The sequence below is a fragment of the Aptenodytes forsteri genome, unplaced genomic scaffold, assembly GCF_000699145.1.
Source record: "Aptenodytes forsteri isolate BGI_AS27 unplaced genomic scaffold, ASM69914v1 Scaffold353, whole genome shotgun sequence".
Lineage (NCBI taxonomy): Eukaryota > Metazoa > Chordata > Aves > Sphenisciformes > Spheniscidae > Aptenodytes > Aptenodytes forsteri.
In genome coordinates this window covers 1,336,756-1,356,958 of record NW_008794953.1, presented here as the reverse complement: position 1 = coordinate 1,356,958, position 20,203 = coordinate 1,336,756, and the positions used below count along the sequence as shown (strand labels likewise).

The 20,203-nt window shown below is 43.1% G+C and overlaps 1 protein-coding gene across 3 annotated transcripts in view; it reads right to left on the bottom strand.

Moving 5' to 3' along the window:
- Positions 1 to 4,877: 4,877 nt before the first annotated feature.
- Positions 4,878 to 20,203, bottom strand: part of LOC103895742 (putative threonine dehydratase) — a 36,377-nt gene continuing 21,051 nt past the window's right edge. For all 3 annotated transcript variants that reach the window (XM_009275444.2, XM_009275442.2, XM_009275443.2), the window contains 5 exons: positions 19,243 to 19,318; positions 18,394 to 18,519; positions 16,975 to 17,142; positions 16,602 to 16,659; positions 4,878 to 8,182 (listed from right to left, as the gene is read on the bottom strand). In XM_009275444.2, coding sequence (XP_009273719.1) covers positions 8,084 to 8,182; positions 16,602 to 16,659; positions 16,975 to 17,142; positions 18,394 to 18,519; positions 19,243 to 19,318 — 527 coding nt within the window. In that variant the 3' untranslated portion in view covers positions 4,878 to 8,083. The remainder of the gene's footprint in view (positions 8,183 to 16,601; positions 16,660 to 16,974; positions 17,143 to 18,393; positions 18,520 to 19,242; positions 19,319 to 20,203) is intronic.

Here is a 20,203-nt window from a genome sequence, read left to right as displayed (position 1 = left end):
TGGAAATAAATGTCTATACAAAATATATAGGCATCATCATCTTTACACCAATATCAGTATTCACACTTGGAACATACAGGATCAGCTGGCTGTATGCTTTCCAGAGCAAGCCCCTGGGAGTCGAGGTATTTCTAACAGGGCAAGGTATTGATGCGACTTGTCTCTACAAAAAAAAAAAAACCCCAACCCCAAACAATTCTCCATGGCACTGAAACATGCATAGGTATAATACTTTGTGTTTCAAGATGAATTCTAATTGAATGCTTAATGAGAATTAACTTAAGAATGTGAAGGGATAAAAGGAATAACTTTGGTTCAACATTTTTGTGATAATGTTCCCGTGCAGAGGAAAAGGTGTAACAATAACGCCAAGGCTAGTTAAAGACTTGGGAAAGGTGGTAAAAGACTTTTTTCTTCTTAATAGGCATTTTTGTCTGTTCTTTTTTGCCACCATTCACTTTCCATCATTGCAGCTGTAAATAAGGTCAGAACTACTACGCTAGCTTCCCCTCCCACCGCCAGTCTGCACTCCAAGCTCTTGTGATGCTCACCATCGCAGCTTTCACAGCCCTTCCGTGAGGGCTCGGGGATGGCTATAGGTAAATCGCAGCTTTGAGAAGTTAACAGCTTGCTCTTAGACTCAACTTAATTAGAAGGGCTTCTTTTCAGAGAGGCCGTGGTAAAAGCTTCCTCGGTGCAGCCCAAGGAAGCTATAAAAGAAAAAAAAAATAGTCAAGTTATAACTGCCTTAGTTAAAAAATATTTCCAAGTTAGAACAAGTTTTAGCCAGACATTGGCATCAGCAGATTTTTTTGAAACCTCTCTGCGTGTTTTTTTGTTTGGGAGGTTTTTTGTCTAGCTTGACAGATCTCAGCAGCTCTGTTTGGAGGTTGTTGGGCATTGCTTATCAAACTTTTTAGAAGTGTATTTGTATTCATCTACCTTCAAACATTTTCTCTTCCCTACCTTTGCTTGGCAGCAGTTCAGTTTTTCCACTTGTTTAAAAAAAAAAGTCTTTACTCTCCGCCTCTGTCCCAGAGCAGTAAGCAGCACGGATGCCTGTTTTTCTGATGTTTTTGAAGCCCATGAGATCCCCAGCTCAAAATCCGAGAAGCGTGGGCTAAGCAATGCTGACTAGCTTTTAACGTAAAATAGCCTTGAGGGAAAGAAAGAAACCCGCAGAATGACGAGATTCCAGATAATACTGAGATACCGTTTCTGAATGTTCCTGTTGTGTCCCTAGCATCGCAGCAAGATAAACATACCATAATACTTTACAAAATTATTAGTTAAAAAAAGCCCCCAGAAGCATGAATCCAGGTCAACAACTCGCTAAGCCCTCAGAGACATACGTTCCCGGCTAGTAACGGGCTCGACGGAAACAGCGCTGGTTTTTCTAGGCATATACAAAAATAAGTCAGTATTTATTGGACCTATTTATTGGTGATCAGAGGAAATAACTTCATAGAAGTCACAAATAACCACATCGCGTACAACAGCGCTTTTATGCCGCGATTGCTTGGTAACTTTGTGGCAGGAGAAAATGCAAAGAAACTACCCAGGTCCATTTTCACCTTTAAATCGTAATATATGGGGGTATATGGAAAACGAGTGCCATGTACTTCTTAAAGTAAGGCGAGTAATCCAGACCAGCGTGTTTGGCAAATCACTGCTCAGATCAAGCTCTGTCGAGGAGAAGCTGGGTCAGGAAACGCAGCATCAGCTCAGAAACTTTGCTGAGTCTGAACAGAGACAATGAGATGTCTCCCATCTGTTTCCAAGAACTATTTCTAAAGCCTTAAGGGCTGTAGCTCATTTTTCCACGGGAGTGATGAAAAACCTCTCTCAGAATCACAACGTTGTCTTCCTTTGTCTCTCTCTCATGCTGACCTAGATTTTTCTAAACACAACAGAGGTCAACTGGGCCAGCCTTTGGAAATACCCGAGCGCCGGTTCATTAAGGACGTTTAATTTGCCCTGGGGCTGGGCAGCTGGTTTCCTGAATGGCAACGGAGCCCAGTTAAAGCCGGGGGAACGGCCTCGCTGACCGTTGCCCTAGAGTCCGCGGTTAAGTTTGACCACTATAGGCAAGGTCTTTGAAGTCCTGCAGTCTGCTGCTTGTGGGCATTCTGGCACCATCTCTGGGGTGGGGGGCAGAAATTGCAGACCTTCCACAGAAATACAGTAGATGTTAGAGGAACATGGTGTGGAAAGCAACTGTGAGCTCACCGATTTTAAGGTTTCCAGGCAAACGACCTTTGCAAAGAAAAAAGTAACTGATGCAATAGTGTTTCCATGAATGAGAGAATCCGAATTATATGTTCCTTCTGTATTTATATCTCGTGTTGGAGTAAAGAGAGGGGAGCATCAATTCAATTTTTTAATTACAGTACTGTTGCATATGAGCCCTCGTTAATGAGGCTGTCGGTCTCACTGCACTATTTACAAGGCTACGCGGTTTAAAAAATCCTTTGCTTTTTCGCTGGTTAATTACAAGCTTGTACATTTTTATTCCCCTGCCACCCAGCAGGTGATCTCCACATACAAAATAAAGAGATATTTCCGGAGGTTTTTTTGAATGGCTCCACTCATTTGAGGACTTAATGAAAACTTTTGGCATGCGGCCAACAGGCTCTACGTTCCGTCTGTCTTGCCAGCAACGTGTTTATCCTGACCGGTGCCTGTATGCACGGCCTGCATGAACAGCTCAAGAAACCGTCACGGTTTGTTGAAAGCAAAAGAAACAAAAAAAACCCTCAACGCTTCCTTTAGTATTGCTCCTCGGAGGAGAAGCAGTAACACGGCACAATCCACGTACTGTACTAGACCTCACAAGGCCCCCGCAACCCCAAACATATCTACAGCACGTGCACGGCTGGGAAGGAGGAGGGGAGAGGAGGAAAGAGAGGTATAAGGAACGCCGTTGTGTCAGTTATCAGCATTTTCCGAGAGTGTTCTCTCAGAGAAAAAACTCTTAGGTGCCCCTGGAGGGAACAGACAGGGAGACCAATTTACCGGGTTATAAACCACACAAGTTAAAATGTCCTTCTAAAGACACTCGAGACTTCTTATGAAAAGAAAAAACCAGGTGCGAACAACACCCTTCTCCACAAATTTCAGAAGTGTGAGAAGGAGGGAGGGAGGAAAGAGAGGTATAAGGAACGCCGTTGTGTCAGTTATCAGCATTTTCCGAGAGTGTTCTCTTCCGAGAGTGTTCTCTCAGAGAAAAAACTCTTAAAAAAAAAAAAAAAAAAAAAAAAAAAAAAAAATAAGGCAAATAAGAGTACCTGCATTTAGAAGAGCTTTCGGCCAACATTAGCAGCACAGCTGAACCCCCTCACCAACATACCCTCATACCCTTCCTCCCTAGGAGTGGGGCAAGCCCCTCATATCCTTTCTGTGGATGCACTCAGGTGTGGTTGACCTGGCTCTGCCCCTTAAGGACTCTTCCTTTCTTCCTTAGAAGTCCTTAAGGACTCTTCCCTTCTTCCAAGAGATAAGCTGTATGGGCTTAGGGACCTGTTGTTAGCTATGTTCGTTATTGAATTACTTCAAAACATTCACATTTGAGTAGAATGTTTTCCAACCACAGCCACCATTTTTTGCTGCAGCTTTATTTAAAATAAATGAATAAATGAAGTGCTTTTGAACAATGGGAAACTCATCAGCTCAGGAGGGCACGACATTCAGAAGGATTCCCCCTCCATTGGGATGTAGCAAAAAGTTGGGAGCACGTGAAAGCAAGTGTTTGTAATAGAAAGAAACTCTGCAGACTTCAATATCCTATACACGGCAGACCGCGTACAGGTAAACAAACAGCAAAGAAGGTGGCAGGAGAACCAACGCCATCAAATAAATGACTGGCAGGAATTACAGCCCGTCCCCCGAGTCTTGCAGTTTCCTTTTCCGATCGCTAAACCACACGCCTAGGTCTGGATCTAGCAAAAGTTTGATATAGGATCTCAAACGCACTCACTGCATTTTGGGATAGGAAGGAGGAACACACGTTGGGATGGGAAGGAGGAACACATGTTTCCAAGTCTTCCAAAAGTAGTAGGCTAGATGGCAAGGTGCTAGTTGTGAGGACACGCCACCTGCACGGGGAAATGAACTTCCGATGCTGCGTAAACACGTACTGGCAGAGCTTTAGATGTTAATCCAGAGCTAACAGGACCTGGCTGAAGAAATTAAGGAATCAAATGTGGGAAGAGATTTTGTTTCAATTAAAGATACGCCTGGTTTGCATCAGTCCTTGGAAGAAGTTGTGATGTGTCCCCGACAAACCTTGTATTCGTAGGACTGCTCCCAAAGCTAAGTAGCTTAGCTCTAGCGGAATTACCTGGGTGCAAGCATCCTCTTCCACTAGAGACACAAACACGCATTTTAGCGGGTGGTCTGCTGCACCCTGAAATTGAAGGACTGGTTTACCAAAGTTCACGGTATTTGTGACGAGTATCTCTAAGATCCGATTCACCAGATATCATGGACTTCATTCACCCACCCAAGCCGGGCCCAGGATACCTCTGCACCCAGACTCTACGCGTTGCCCAGGAACACAGCCAGGTACGAGCAAGGCAGCGTTTGCGCCTGGCCCCGTACGTGAAACAGAAGCTCTTTCCAAGCCAGTAAGGAGAGACGCTTACCCGGCCACGCTGGTGAGGAGTCTGGCAGTCTCCCATCCTACTCCGCAGGGCAGGAGCAGCAGTCCTGCCCAGCTGCGCTCACCTCCCTGGCAGCCCAGAGCTCCCCGTGCACGAATGACGTGGATTTCGTGTCAACGTCAATGACAGAGAAAGGAAAAAAAAAAAAATGAACTTGAATTTTTAATGCAAGGCTGCTATCAGTACCAAATGAGAGAATGACGAATCTTTCATTGCTGAGGTGGCATACCATAATTTTAATTGTTTTTCAAATAAATACAATGCTTAGATTTACATTTTGCTGATTTAACAATTTGTGGATTTTTTTACATAATCATTGTTTTTTTTTTTCAAGGTACATCAGAACACTATATAAAAATACTTCTTTAAATGAAACATTTAAAAACACATTATTAGATCTTTGAAAAGCCATAGTCCTATTATATTTCATAATGCAAAAATGTTAGCAGCACAGATATTTCAGTATTCTTTCCAATTGCATACATTCATTTAAATGTTTAATTTTGATTTTGTTTTTGTCCCTTGGAAGTATTTCATCTTAGCTGTAAAGCCAATGGACTCGCATAAAAGCAGTATAGAATGGAAGTCAACTCTGGTATCATTATATTCACACGTAAAGTGTTTACCACTGAAGAGTGATTTCCAATTTATGTTTATACTTAATACAGTAAAAATAAAACCAAACTGCATATACCATGTCTGACATTTTCAGTATCTTCTAGACATCACTTTCCCTTTTTTTTTCCTTTTCTTTTTTTCCCCCAAAACACATTTTCAAAATCGTACACTGATTTTGAGTGCATTGATTTTTGGTTGCTCTATCTGCTACCTCTCTTGCCCCAATTTTGTGAAGACTCGCTAAATGCAGTTCCCACTGATTAGAAAAGAAGATGTTGATGCTCTCAGCTTCTAAAAAAATAAAGTCCGGGATAATGCAGGACGATAAACCAAGGACTCAGACAGCAGAGGCTGTTGGCCACTACTGAGAACTTCGGTTATAAAGTCCCCTTTGCTTCTCACATAGATACCTGAGATATCCTCAAAATTTCCTGAGAGTTTTGCCAAAAGAGATGAGAGGATATTTAGACCCTTATTTATAGTGGTTTTACACCCTCAGATCTGCTCTTTGACGGTGCGGTTCATTGCTTGCTTCCATGGAAGCAGCACGTACACAATATGTAGTCTGTCATCACATAGTTCCATACAGATTTCTTAAACTTTTCTGACCGTGAAGAAAGGAGTTGTGTCTGACAGGCTGTGATTTACAGGGCATGTTCTGGAGACCAAGCCCTATACCCGTCGTTGTGGATGGCAAGAAGGGAAAGAAGCTAACCATTGGGGCGTCGGTAAGTTTTAGCTCCGTGTGCACAAACAACACGGTCCTTCCAAAAACAGGTCAAATCAGTGAACTTCTATTATTTGTCCACCATTTGTGAGAGTCTCTTCTCTCTTCTTCGTGAGCCGTGATAAGAAGGAACGAACAGACTGTTTCCCAGAAAAAAAAATACTGCAGGGACAGCCAGAATGCTGCCCTCTTCGTCCCCCCTTGCAGGCACAAGTTAAGTTACAGATATAGCTGGATATCCACAAGCAGTAGCTACAATACGGATGAGACCTGCATAAGATTGGATATGCAGTTCGTTCTTTTTAGTCCATAGGGACCCTCTATGTTTAGGTTGCTCTAACTCTCTGGATGACGCCCTTCCTAGCCTACAGATGGACTAGGGTTAGGAGAGGGCAGAGAAAGCTCTCGCCTACCCCAGGGCATCTCCTCTTCCACACGTGACTTCTTCATTGTGCTTTAGAGACGACAGTTTCCCGCTGCAGAACCAGGAAAGGAAACGTACTAGCAAGCCCATTCCTAACTGCAGGGGGGGACTAAAGATGGAAGCTCGATTTATAAATCGTAATATGGCAACAAAGGAGCATCGCTATGGGCTTGCAGCATCTTCCTCCCCAAAAAGCTGTAGTAAAAGTTGGTTTTCATGGACACCTAGCAACCGCTCACCCAGCTCTGCACGTGGGAACTGGAACGACTCGATCCCACGCAGCCCGTGGAGGTGCTCGCTCTGACCTTACTGGATTTTCAGCTGGGCTCTGCTAGGGCACTGCTAAATACATCATATTTATCTTACATACTTAATTATCAACTTGATATGCTAGAGGCGGGATTAAGACCTCTCGTTAAAATAACTACACCCAAAATCTGGATCAATCCTGGTTAAATTTAACCAAGTGGAATGGTATATATCGGCTCTGTTGCAGCTGGCCTCAAACTGCATTTTGCCCAAGTGGAAAGGCGACTGTTGTACGCACACGCAGAAGCGGGCCTGAATTTCTCTTACGTTTCTTGCCATCCCACTCTTATTAGTTACCTTATTAGTCGGTCTCTGCCTGTAGTGATGAAAATGGTATTTAGGTCAATGTGTTCTTTGTTAATTGCATTAGCCATGTGCCTAAGACTTAGGCGTCCTCTTCTCCCGGCACTGCCTTTGGCTATTAACATGTGGTCTTTAAATATATTTCACTCTTAACAGTGTACTTAATCTGTCAGGTGAGATGGACAGAGTCTATTTTAGGCAGACTAAGATGATCAGTGGAATGCTAATTACAAAATTCACAAGGGTGGAGAGACCCCTTTTTATAAAGAAACGCAAGCCATTTTATATGCTACTTTTGTGTTCTGCATGTGAGGTCTAATTATATTCAGAATACGTTTGGGTTTTTTTTATTGCTGCAACATCTTTTGGAACTTTACTTTATAAAAAGGATCATTTTCCCCTTGGAAAAAAAAAATGAATACAATATTGGCTTTTATCTTCCAAGGGGGTTTTTGAAGTTGTTGTTTTTTTTAAATCGTATTCTGTTAGCATAATTTTTCCACACATGATAGCAAAGATCAGAACAGAAGTGTGTTCAAACCCACACCCACACACATATATATCTCCAGAAGGAGATTCAGCAAATGGAGAACTGCTTCTGGCTTGGAAATGGAAAATCACTATACTAGTAGCATGGCAAAGCCCAGCAGAAGGAGCTGCATTACTTTAACTAAGGGCATCAAAATCAAAAGACCTTTGAGAGGTCTATATTCAGATGTAAAGAAAAATGCCTTCTCCCTGTTTATTTATCGAACACCGTTGGATCCTACATACTAGCCAAGATCCAGACAGCCAGCTGATAATGAATTATCGAATTCCAACACCAGCAGAGACTAGAAGTTTCCCTTAGCTAAGCTAAAGTTTTGAGTTTAACTTTATTCCCAAGGACATTCACTACATTTTGAGCAGGAAATAAATATCCTGAAACTATTGGCTAACTGTTCAGCTTTGAAAGATAATATTTGTTCCGAATGCCTCAAGATTAGGGCTCTGCAAAATACTTGTCAGAGGACCTCGGCCCTTTGCCTTGTGCTGCGCCCGTCACCGCTCGGTCCAGGCAGCTGTGGGGTAGCGTTCCAAGAGCGCGTTCCTCAGCTGGGCTGTGTGGATCTTGTCTCTGGTCTCCACGGTGCAGGTGACCTGGGAAAAGAATTAGGACCATTCCTGACGGCATGGCAGCAGTCTCGGACACCGGCATTTCCAACTCAATCCTAAAATACACTCGTAAAAGCAAAATGATCAGTTCAATGGAAAAAACTCTGGACCTCGCATCCCCTGCCTACGCAGGTAAGAAAACTGACATTGCAGACACCCGGGGCTCTTCCAGCCCTTCTGCACGGCCTTAAAACCTTCCAACAGCCCTACTTTTTATTGTCTCCGAAGTTTGAAGAAGACAGACTGATCCTCTGCCGGCTCCTGGGCAGGTACTTGTCTGCTGTTGGCCTCTCTGAAGTCATCCGTTAGCAGCTTCTCTTTTCCATTCCCTGGGGTATGTACGTGGTGCTGCTGCCACCTCACCCATCTCTGACTCTTACCTCGCCCCATTTCCCGCGTTTCTGGGCAGTGTTTCTTCCATCCTTCAAGCTTTTTATATTCTGGTCCTCTTCTCTCTCACGGAGTTATCCCCCAGTCCTTTATCGTCTCTGCAGTATTCTGGCTGGTTTCATCTACTCGCACACCTTCTTGTTTTATCCCAATTTTTTTTCTTTGCTCATTGCATCACCTCTAGTTTTCTGTTATGGTTGTTCTGCTGCTAAACCAAACTAAACCCAGGCAAACCTAATCTTGATAGTTTCCTTTTTATTTTTCACTTGCCTCCGCCAGTATTATTGGCAATCCTGTCACGCAGCCACTGAAGTCAATAACTTCAATGTCCTTTTTTCAGTTCCTCTTTAATCCCTTTTGTCTACATACTCACATCTCTACTGCATCATTTGAAAATCTGGGCACTACCAAAGGTGAGGCACCAATGCCAAGGCACAGAAGGAAAATTATACTTCACGATTTTAGACCGCTAACTTCTGTCACCGCTGACCCTGTTGGAATTATCACTGACGTTGAAGGTGCCACGTGGAAAAAAGACCTCACAGAAACATGGAAATCTAGCGAGCAAAAGGATCCAAGGTGGGTCACGGTGCAACAACAGAGAGTTTATTGTAACAGGCAAATCTACAGAGAACGGAGAAAAAACTGGGTTTGGTAACCTTAGAATCATAGAATCATAGAATCATTGAGGTTGGAAAAGACCTCTAAGATCATCGAGTCCAACCAGCAAGGTGGACTACTAGAGACAGATGCCCTGTATGATGTTCCTATCAGAGCTGCATCCTTTACAGAAAGCAACAAGGCAAAAAGTAAATTTCTCTCTACTCAAATATGTTTATGAGGACATTTCTAAATAAGAACTTTGTGAATTCATGTTTCCGGGAATGAGCTTAAAATAACAATAAACCTTTAGCAAAACTGTTGAATGAGAAGATGAAACACTAACTCCAGGTTATTCTAAGCAGCCGTGAGCTCACTTCATTAGAAAACTGGCTATAACTGCTTAAATATCCATCATGAAATTAGCCACATTTCTGATCTGTTTCCGTAATTCTTTGCCCCTTATCCTGAACATAGTTCTGTTCTTGTTTGGCTCTTTGGAACACAAATTAGATGCTAATTTCTTTCTCCTCTGAAAAAGTGGGATTTAGTCTCAAGAGAAGGACGGTCACAGAAGACATTTAATAATGAGGGAGGAGGAGAGAACACAAAGATTGGGAAAAGCATCTAAAGGATATCTAGGCACCAACGTACCAAATACCCATTATCCATTCCCTGGTTCATATAAAATCCCTAAAGCTTTGCAGTCTTCAAGAGCACACGCTCATCTCTCACGGAGTCTGTAATTAAAAGAAAAAAAGGCAACCTTCTTCCCCTTCCACAGCAGTCATGCCTGTTTTGTCCTGAGCAAATCAATTGCTGCACTTGGAACCAGTCTGGACTTGCCAGGTTCAGCTTTGAAAGTTTGGCAGCGAGGAGTTGCTCTGCCCTGGGAGCAAGCATGGGAAAGCATTTTGATTTATAGAGCTAACTGTCCTCCTCTCTGCCCTTTTCTTTCTGCTAATGATTGAAGCCAGATGGACTTGGATAGATTGGAGCCAGAGAGCTCGTAAACAGTTTGGATAAATACAGTCTTTTTGTTCTGTGCACGCACAGCATCCAACACGTGATACGGCCATTAATACGCTGTAGCGTATTGTAAAAGTAGTAACAACAGCAGCAGCGATAACAAACAACTCCGGAAATTTACCTGATTTTTCAGACTTGTCAAATAAAGGAAGAGAGAACATCTGCTCACAGCAGGAGCGAACAGAGAATCACGCTCCGCTTTAGAGCGGCCACAGATCTAAACAGCAAGAAAGGCAAGAATTTGCTTTCTTGCTCAGATTAAGCCAATTTACGCTGCAGTTTCGCCTTCGCAGAACTCCTCTCTCTTATTCGCTTCACCCGGGAAGTATGATTTGCATGAGTGTCTGACAGGGCAATCCTCGTATTCATGGGGAGGTATATAAGGATTATATTTATCTAGGAGGAAGAGCCACCTAGGTACTACTAGCTACAGGAGGTTGCATACCTACCGATGAACTAAGAGTAAGTGCTCCAGATCGGTCTTATTTAAGAACAAATGACAAAACCTATTGCCTGACGTTTCTTATAGAATCATAGAATCATTGAGGTTGGAAAAGACCTCTAAGATCATCGAGTCCAACCGTCGACCCAACACCACCATGTCCACTAAACCATGTCCCTAAGCGCCTCATCTACACGTCTTTTAAATACCTCCAGGGATGGGGACTCCACCACTTCCCTGGGCAGCCTCTTCCAATGTTTCACCACTCTTTCAGTAAAGACATTTTTCCTCACGTCCAATCTAAACCTCCCCTGGTGCAACTTGAGGCCGTTTCCTCTCGTCCTATCGCTTGTTACTTGGGAGAAGAGACCAACACCCACCTCGCTACAACCTCCTTTCAGGTAGAAAGGAGACTCCAGACAAGACAACCCATGACAACTAGAGAAAACTTTACTTTAAATTTGTTTCAAACCCGTAAGCCCTCAGTACTAGACATGGGCTTTTTGATCCAGCAGAGCTCTCATTGACTGCAGGACCATGTTTGCACGGTGGACCTTTCTTTTCTGTGTATCAAAAAAAACCCCACAAACAAACAAACAACAACAACAACAACCACCGAGTACATTTTATGCATTTCTTTCCTGCATATTCCACGGTGACCTTTCTTTTCTGGGTATCAAAAAAAAACCCACCAACAAACAACAAAAACCAGCCAGATGGATCTTTTACTGCATTTAGAGTTCTGCTCTCTGTGGCGGGGGATATAGAATGATTTCGATGGATCTTTTACTGCATTTAGAGTTCTGCTCTCTGTGGCGGGTAATCTAAAGATTGATTCCAGCCTAAGGGTTTACATTAGCCTGCTGGGTTTTTTTTACAGCAGGCCTACAAGTAACGGAAGACAGAACAGTCTTCACTGAATATTGATATCTTGTGGGTTTTATTTAATAACTAGAAATAATTGAGGGAGCAGGACAAAGGCTGAAAAAAAGATAGAGGTAAAAATTGATCACAAGTTATTACTCTGTGCAACGCCAAAATCCAGATGCATAAATTAAAATAGTCATAGGAATTAATTCCATTTCAAGGAAAGGAAAGTTCGTAACTTCACAAAAGGAGGAAATCTGCAAAGTTCTGTGCTGAATAATTTGGGCAACAGGGCGGGCACCTCTGCTCCCTTTTGACTGCAAGTCTCACATGTGGGCACATAGCCTCTTAAATCATATTTTCCTAGCTATTAAAAATTAATTTGGCACGCCCCTCAACTCCCTGATGCCTGATATCTGTAGGTTGTGTGTGCAAATAAAGATACTGGGTGGACATGCCAAGCCAATGCTAGAGAGCAGAGGAAACGTGAGTAGCATTGCTCAATCACAAGATTTCAGTCTTTTGTGCTTTTCCAGGCTCCACGTAAAGCTAGATCGTAACCAGCGCGTGCCATTCCTTATGTCCCTGACTCATCCATTGAACCCTTGTATCCCACTTCTTTAATCCTAGAAACCATATTCATCATCTTCTTCTAAACTGTTGGTCTCGGAGGATTCACATAACTCAATGTTCATGATGCACCATGCTCAGCAACGGTACAGGTTTGTTTGCACGAAAATCACTGGAGTTAGAAATGAAAACTGTATTCATATACACTGGTTTCAGTTCTATAAATAAAGCAAGGCTTTTCATTTCTATTAAAAAAAAACCAACCAACAACTGGGCAATTTTCTGAATTATTCAGTAAACACCCAGTGTAGGTTACTGCACATTACAGATGATTTGGCAACAGCTCTTCAGTTTATGGTTTGGGGATCAGCTGCCAGACGGTCCCCAAGGTCGGCGTGATGCAATGCTTGAGAAAGAGCGTAACAGCTGCCACAGCTGTCACTTGGTTGTGCAACCTGAGCCCTTATTTTTTGGCATATTCTTGCATTCAGGTCGGTGAGCACGAGCACCAACAAGTTACCATTGCGTTACCCTCAGTCAGATAACGATCCAACAGGTCTACTCGTAGCCTCCCCGGAATCAGGTTCTTATTTCTACAGCTGGGGCCGGCTATTCTGTACCGCGTTGGTCTGCTGTGGAATGCCATTAAAGAAAATGACCGGATTCTTCTGGAGGGCCTCAGAAGAAATGTATCGTTGAACTTCCCACTCCAAGTGACTCTGTTTTGCAGATGGGGAACCGTAGCACGGAAACAGTGCCTTGCCCGGGGTTGCGCAGGAAACGTTTTAGGAATGATAGCATCCTTCTCGTAGCTGGACAGCTGCGTCATCCTCTGTATTCTCTTCACAGGACGATAACATGGAATATGTTGGCAACTGGGGACTCTAATCCAAAATATTCTCCTCCAGCCTTTTACAAAATGCAAGTTGGCCCAAAGGAATTTACTCAAACTGACCAGAGCAGACTAAAATAATGTAATGAGTTCTGGCCTGAGGTGAGTAAACTGTATGGAAAAAACAGGTATTACACCCCACAAAGTGAGCCAGGAAACCCAGCACCGCTGGGACAAGGTGTAATGTTATCGTAAAGAAAAAGCAGCATTTGATTTATGAATTAGTATTTTGTTGCGCAGTCAGAGGGAGAAGTAATGTGATGGATGTTCTTTTTACAACTGGTCTCTTCTGAGTTATTTAACACCGCAGCAGAGTTAAGCTCCTGAGAGGGTTGGAGTGAACAGACCAGGCGACCCCGTAACGTCAAACAGGACCGAGGTCAGATGGAAAACTGCCACCGCAGCTGCTTCCCTGCAAAGCTGCTGGAGCACCTCAAGACCCCGCAGGCCCTCGCTGCTCTGTTCCAGGACCCTCCTGTACCGGCCAGTCTGATTATGCTGCAGTGTCAGTGGTGAGGAGAAGACTTTTCTAGAAACTCGATGAGCTCAAAGATACTTCTTTTTTTCAGCTGAGTTGCCCGAGTCCAAATATGAGACACCCATTAAGCAGGCAAGCTGCTGATCTATAGCAGAGCCTTGCATGGCTTCATAGCAAAGACAGTTCTTACCTTATTAAGTCGCTTACTGATTTTGCTTATTGACTTCTCTCTGAGGCAATAACAGTATGAAATTAAAAGGGATTTAAATGGTTATAAAGAGGTTTACAGATGGAAGCAATTTAAGCGATAAATTGTCCCACACTGAACCTGAGGAATATTACTGAGAAAGAATAGGGAAAGTTCACAGAAGCGAGTTGTAGCTTCCTCCCACGAACTGGGTAATCCTTTAGATCCCTATATCCAGTTAGCTGGTGATGCTAGACGATTTTTTCCTTAGCTCTGATCTTTATTTCTGTCTAGATATTCCTGGTCATCTAACCCGCTTCAATAGCTGTAAAATGTGAAGCCTACCAGACCAGTTATTTGTATGATTTGCTAAGAGTTATCTATTTCAATATTGGGACTTCGGAAGCCATTTCCTAACTGCTGAGGTAAGAGTGATTTAGGGTGTAGTCCTCTGCAAGAAAGAAATCCAGCAGGAGCCACAAGGAAAGAGAATCTGAACTGGAGGTATGAGCAGGCAGTATCCAAAACAAACTCCCGTTTTGTTCCAAAGAACATGACCAGCCGATCCCACTGCACAAGGCACTTCATTAAGATTCAGCTGAATCTGATGTAACCATAATCCTTTTTTTTTTATTTATTTAAAAAAATCTCTTGTTTTTGCCAGTAAAATGTTCCAAAAGTTATTTTTCCAAAAGTGTAGTTTGAACACAAAGCTTCGTTTTAGAAAGTCCTTACTACTCCATGAAATCAGACTATCAGCAGGGATCTTCCCACGGAGCAGTTCCAAGCGTGCGCCAGATGAATAAACACTAACCCAGCAAGGCATTTCACTAGAGGGGGAAAAAAACGCTCTATCTTCCTGATAAGCAGTGACTAGAAGCCAAGTTTCCCTCCTTTGGAAATGAAGGGGTAAATCTAAAAGGATGATTAAATACTGAGACGACAATCTTGACAGGACTGATTTAGTGTTTCAAATAAGCCACTTCACTTACTGCTCTGTTCTGTCCAACACTTCATCTATTTCCACAGCCGAAAGCGCGTATTAAAGTTAGAGTGGAGCGGGTATAGCTGTAATGCCTTTCTTATTATTACCACCAGTTCAACACATGATAATTTTGGTTCTTGATCCAGATTTAAATGCATTCTTAATTTAACGTGCTGTGATTTACACTGATGAAAATGGTACGAAGTTCTTTGCAGATCTGCTTTAGTAGCAAAAGCTTAAAATGCTTTGCTGACACAGGGCTTTGGCTCTTACAAGCAACAAGGAAAAAAGCAAAACCTCCCCCACGTGTATGAGCTTTACTATGAAAATATGTACATTTTTCTATACCCGGTTAGAGCAAATTCGTTTCAATGCTTAAAGACAAGTTTAATAGTTTATCCTTTTGATTACCCTTGTTTTAGTTTTCAAAGAAAAGCTTCACGATTCGCCAGGTGTCACCAGACAGAGCTGCCTCCAAAGTCACGAAGGTCTATAGATCTGGATCACTACTTTGTACTTCACATCTAATTATCCGATAGCCTCTCCCAGACTGATTAAAAGCCATCGTGCAAATCCAACATCCAATTAAATTATTCAGGGATGCAAATTCCTCCCTTCAACCCTCTTGTAGTACAACACGGTCAGATCCTAGAGGCAGACAGTCAGTGAAAATACATTGTGTTTAAAGCACAGACAATAGCACGTGGCACTTTTTCGTTCAGGGTCTGTCTTTACTGCAGATTCTGATAAAATTGCCTCATTGGGAGAGGTTGCGAGTGCAATGGAAAACTGTCCTAACATTCTCAATCAAAAACTAAGAGAGAGGATTTTGTTTAATTTACTTAGTAGCATTAACAAAAACTACAAGCCTTACTTCATAAAAATCACATTGCAAACTTTAGAAGAGTTACAGGGTTTGTCGAATCTAGCCTTCACTAAAAAGGTTTTTCTGAACTAAGTTAGTCTCTGAATCAGAGGGATTTGTCTAACCCGTGCAGCGTCACATTATCTGGCCTATCGTTACGGCACACTGCGGAACAATGCAGTTTTAGTCCTAGACACTTGAGAAAACTGGTAATACCATGTTCTGAAAGACGTTACTGAACTTCATTGTAGTCCTTTGCTATAGTCATCTTTAATCTAACCTATTCTTTATATCCGCAAGTGAAAATGCTGAGCTGGTTTCTGCATCCAGGTGGGAAATGAGATTTAAATGCCAAAATGGAAGAACTCACTCAATAGCATTACTGAATTCCGGTTATGAGCCTGTTCAGCAAAGATCCCGAATTTGACTTCCACCCGTGATTTCACAAACTAAGTCAGGTTGGACTCGGACAGCGGTAGCATGAAATCAGTGGAACGACACCTTTGCCAAACCAGTTGAAATAAGAGACAGGCCGTGAGACAAACGATCCTTTTAAGAGATGCCATTAACTGATAACACCTCCTCACTGTTACTGTACCGAATACTCAACAAAGGAATAACGATTTTGCCGTGTGCTCTTTGTGGATAAGGTACAAAACTGAGGCCCTGCTTAAAAATGAGGATTCCTTAAGAGTAAGGGTGTTCTCCACGTTGCTTTAAGGCAAATTGATCTCAGATAATTACGGCCAGCCTACACAGCTGGCTCTTCAAGTTCTGGACCGATGCTGCGGCTTGCTCACCACCTCCGGCACGCCACCACGCAGGTAAGGAAGGTTTGCAATAGTAACAGCTGGAGTATTTCACCCACGGTGTCGCAATAGCAGGTAAAACAGGTCCTGTATTATTTATATGCCTGCTAAGTGTTTGGTGGGGCAAGATGCTGTATAACACAGCAGAAAGTATCTATCACAGTGCTCCCCAAATCACTGTGCACACTCTATTGGACTTCTTCAACATAGTCATACAGAGATACAGGAAAACAGAATAAACTAGGGGAGGTCAGTACTGCTAGAGAAACTGAAACGGCATCTCGTCTTACCTCGACGGTGAAGAGCTCAGATGTCACAAACGCGCGTTCTTGTTTGATATCCAAAATTCTAGATCAAATAAGGGATAAATTAGAGATAACAACCACCCTTTGTCATTGTAAAAATAGTTTCTCTAAGTGTCTGGACAGTAACTATCTTCGCTGCTTTCTGTATTAGACACTTATTCTATGCTGCAAAGATGCTTTCACATTGAAACAAAAATGAAGGCGATAAAAGTTCTTCTGAAATAGAACAAGAAAAAACCCTTTGATTAATTAGTTACTTACACACTTGCCTTCAGAGAACATTTGGAAACACGTCCAAATCTTTAGTAATCTTTCTCCTGTTCTGTGATTGTATTTCCCTACTATTAGTCTGATTTACCTTGCTTCTTCCCGAGCCAAAATCTCCAGTAGCTTTGAAATGTCTCCTGGGCAGTCAGAAAGCACAAGGGAAAATCTGCACACTCTGTTATCGAGGGTCAGGGCACGAGCTACGCACTGTTGTAGCAAATGTAATTCCAAGTTTCCACTGCATATAACCACCGCCACTCTGAAAACAGAGAGAAAAAACAGGATTTTTGATTAGCACTTGTCTGTGCAAAGGAACCGTAAATCACAGACGCTGTATTCAATATCAGCTTAAGATCTGCTAGGACCGCCCTTCGATAAATACGTATTACAGGTCAGAGGGGCTCCTGACTCTCAGTGTCAGTTGTGGGCAGGCAGTGGGAGCCTAGAAGCTGGCTGCATTAGTTGGCCTGAAACTTGGCTTTCATTTTGCATTTCCTGGAGATTTTAGTTTTGTTAGGGATAATTAGCTGGAGAATTCCAGGTCCATTTCAAATTTTAAAAACGTGACATCATTTTTCCCCTGGAAGTTCTGGGTCTCAGCCTCTTAATGGTTAGACAACATGTATGTTCAAGGCTTTCTGTAACCATTCATTAAATCCATCTCAACCCTGCAAAATGAGCGCAGAAACGTTTGAAGAGCAAGTGAAGAGCCACATGGTTAGTCCGTGATAATCTCTCTCTGCAGAGTCAAACCTGACCTCTTTAAAACCAAACCTTTGCATCCTCCCTTTTATTTTAGCTGTACTGAACCGAAATTTGTTGCTGCTCTGTACGTACTCTGTCAGCCTCTTCTGAAGAATTGCCTCAGCAGTATTTTAACGTACAGCGCTATGCATTGGAAATTTTGCTTTGTCTTGAGCGCGTGTATGTTTAAATACGTTCTGGTCTACGTCCTGAGCCAAGGCTCAATCCGCTTGAGTACTGAGTACTCAAGCTCAGATGCAAGAAGGCACTTACCCACACGTTTAACGCTAAGCACAAGGGTAATCCCATTGACTAGCTGGGCAGGAGTTCTCGGGGCTGGGAGGCTGGTGTCGCTGAGCGACTGCAGAAGATGGCCTAGCTCCTGTCCCACCACAGACAGGGCTGATTTCCACAAGTGGAACGAGAGAAGGCAACAGGCTGACAAAAGCAGGATGCTCTCCTGGCAGACGTGACCGTGCCTCGGGGAGCTGCGTGTAACTGCCTTTCCCCCAACCATTTGAGAATACAGGAAAATGACAAGATTTGTCAGGTCTCCAGGCTGACATTTGTCTTGTTCAACATGGTCTTCTGACCTGTGGGTGGTCTCTTCAGCCTGAAGTAGATGCCACAGATAAGCCCATTGCCGGTTCAGGGGCAGGAACTGCCTCGTCACTCATAAAACAAGTAGCTTCTCCCTGTTTCCAGGAACCAAGGCGCTCAACCCCATGCTTTTGCCACGGTTCCCTGTGTGCAATAGCTGCTGTACCTTTTACCCTTCAACTCGGGCAGCTTCCCTGCAACCAACGCTGCAAGTCCAATGGCCCCTTCTGCATCAACTGTGGCTCGCTCATACTCCAGCAATCTCAGAATCGAAATGAGGATGTCCTCCTCCCTGAAAGCAAAAAAGTTGTGTCAAAACAAAACAAAAGAGCTACCAAAAGCAGAAGACAATACATTTATGTATAACTGGATTCCTTCCATCCTCCCAGGTACGTACGACCCCAGGGTGGTGTTACAGAAAGCTGTGCTGCTGTACAGCTGAGACGTACATCTCAGTCTTGTTATTAACTGAAAGACAGGACGGCATTTTTTACTGCAACCATTGTGCTAGCTAAATCCCTGTGGTAAGTATATTCTCCCAACTTGGCCCTTCTGTGAAGATTTAGAAGAGTTTTGTCAAAGGTTGCCTTCAAGTGTTGCAGAACGCAACAAGGACAAGTTTTACACCCAGAGCATGACCAAGTACTAGCAGCAGGTGAAGTTTTGGCCAAAGGAGTCAGTCTGGACAATGCTCTTAGTCATATGATTTAGTTTTAGGCAGCCCTGCGAGGAGCAGGGAGTTGGACTCGATGATCCTTTATGGGCGTCCTCCAACTTGACATATTCTATGATTCTATGGTACGTGGGGTTGGTTTCAGTGTCTTCAGTGCCCCTCTTGGAAGGAAAGGCACCCCACCACCACCATGGTCTCACAGTGTGCGCATGATGGCAACTCCTGACAACCTGCTCTCCCCACTGTACATGAAGAACCACCATACCCTGGTGGTACAGCACATTTTTTGTATGCAACAATGTTCACCCAGTATTATTCATTTCACTGTTTTTCTTCACCTACCTCACAGCAACAACTTTATCCACAAGTTTCCCAGTCAGCTGCAAAGAATTGCTGCCAAAGCAAAGTCCGCTCACATCTGCAGATTTCAAAAGACAAAAATATGAAGGTGGCCGCTTTAGACAAGTTCAACATTTTTGAGAGTCCTGGCTGGTTTGTGCCCTTAATGAGTGCAGCACACTGCTGTTATATGATCTTGAGTTGCTTGATTTTTTTATGTGACAAAAATACGTTTGGTAACGGAAGACCAAATCTCGCAGGAAGATTTTGCCACTTTGGACCCCTTTACGAAAATTATGATTCTTCACTGGCATAGCTGCACTGCGAGAGTGACCCTGCAACCCAGCACTTTTCACTGTTCAACGAGGCTTGAAGGAGAGAAGAACCAAGCGTGGCACTGAGTTTGTCAGCTACAGCAGGACAGCTAGCAAAGGAGAGCAGAGACAGGCAGAGCTTACTGAGAGAGTTAAGGAGTTCTTTGTTTATAAAACTCCCGTTTAACCCAAAGCTTCCAGAGATTTGAACATCAGGTAAACAGGATATTCTTAAATTGCTTAACAGTTGAGGGGTTTTGAGCAAATGATGTAGAAACAACCGTATCATTTATAAACACTGTTGTTCCAAGAATAGTTTTCTGAGTCTAAATATTTAAGCACCGCATTTTCCTGCCTTTTCACAAATGAGTCTTTTACACGAGAGCTTTCCCATGGACTTCACTGGTTAAGATGCTGCTTGTGAGCACAATGGTCAGATAAATACTCTCATATTTCTAAGTTTTCACAAATGAGTCTTTTACATGAGAGCTTTCCCATGGACTTCACTGGTTAAGATGCTGCTTGTGAGCACAATGGTCCGATAAATACTCTCATATTTCTAAGTATTATAGAATCACAGAATAGTTTGGGTTGGCAGGGACCTCTAAAGGTCATCTAGTCCAACCCCCCTGCCGTGGGCAGGGACATCT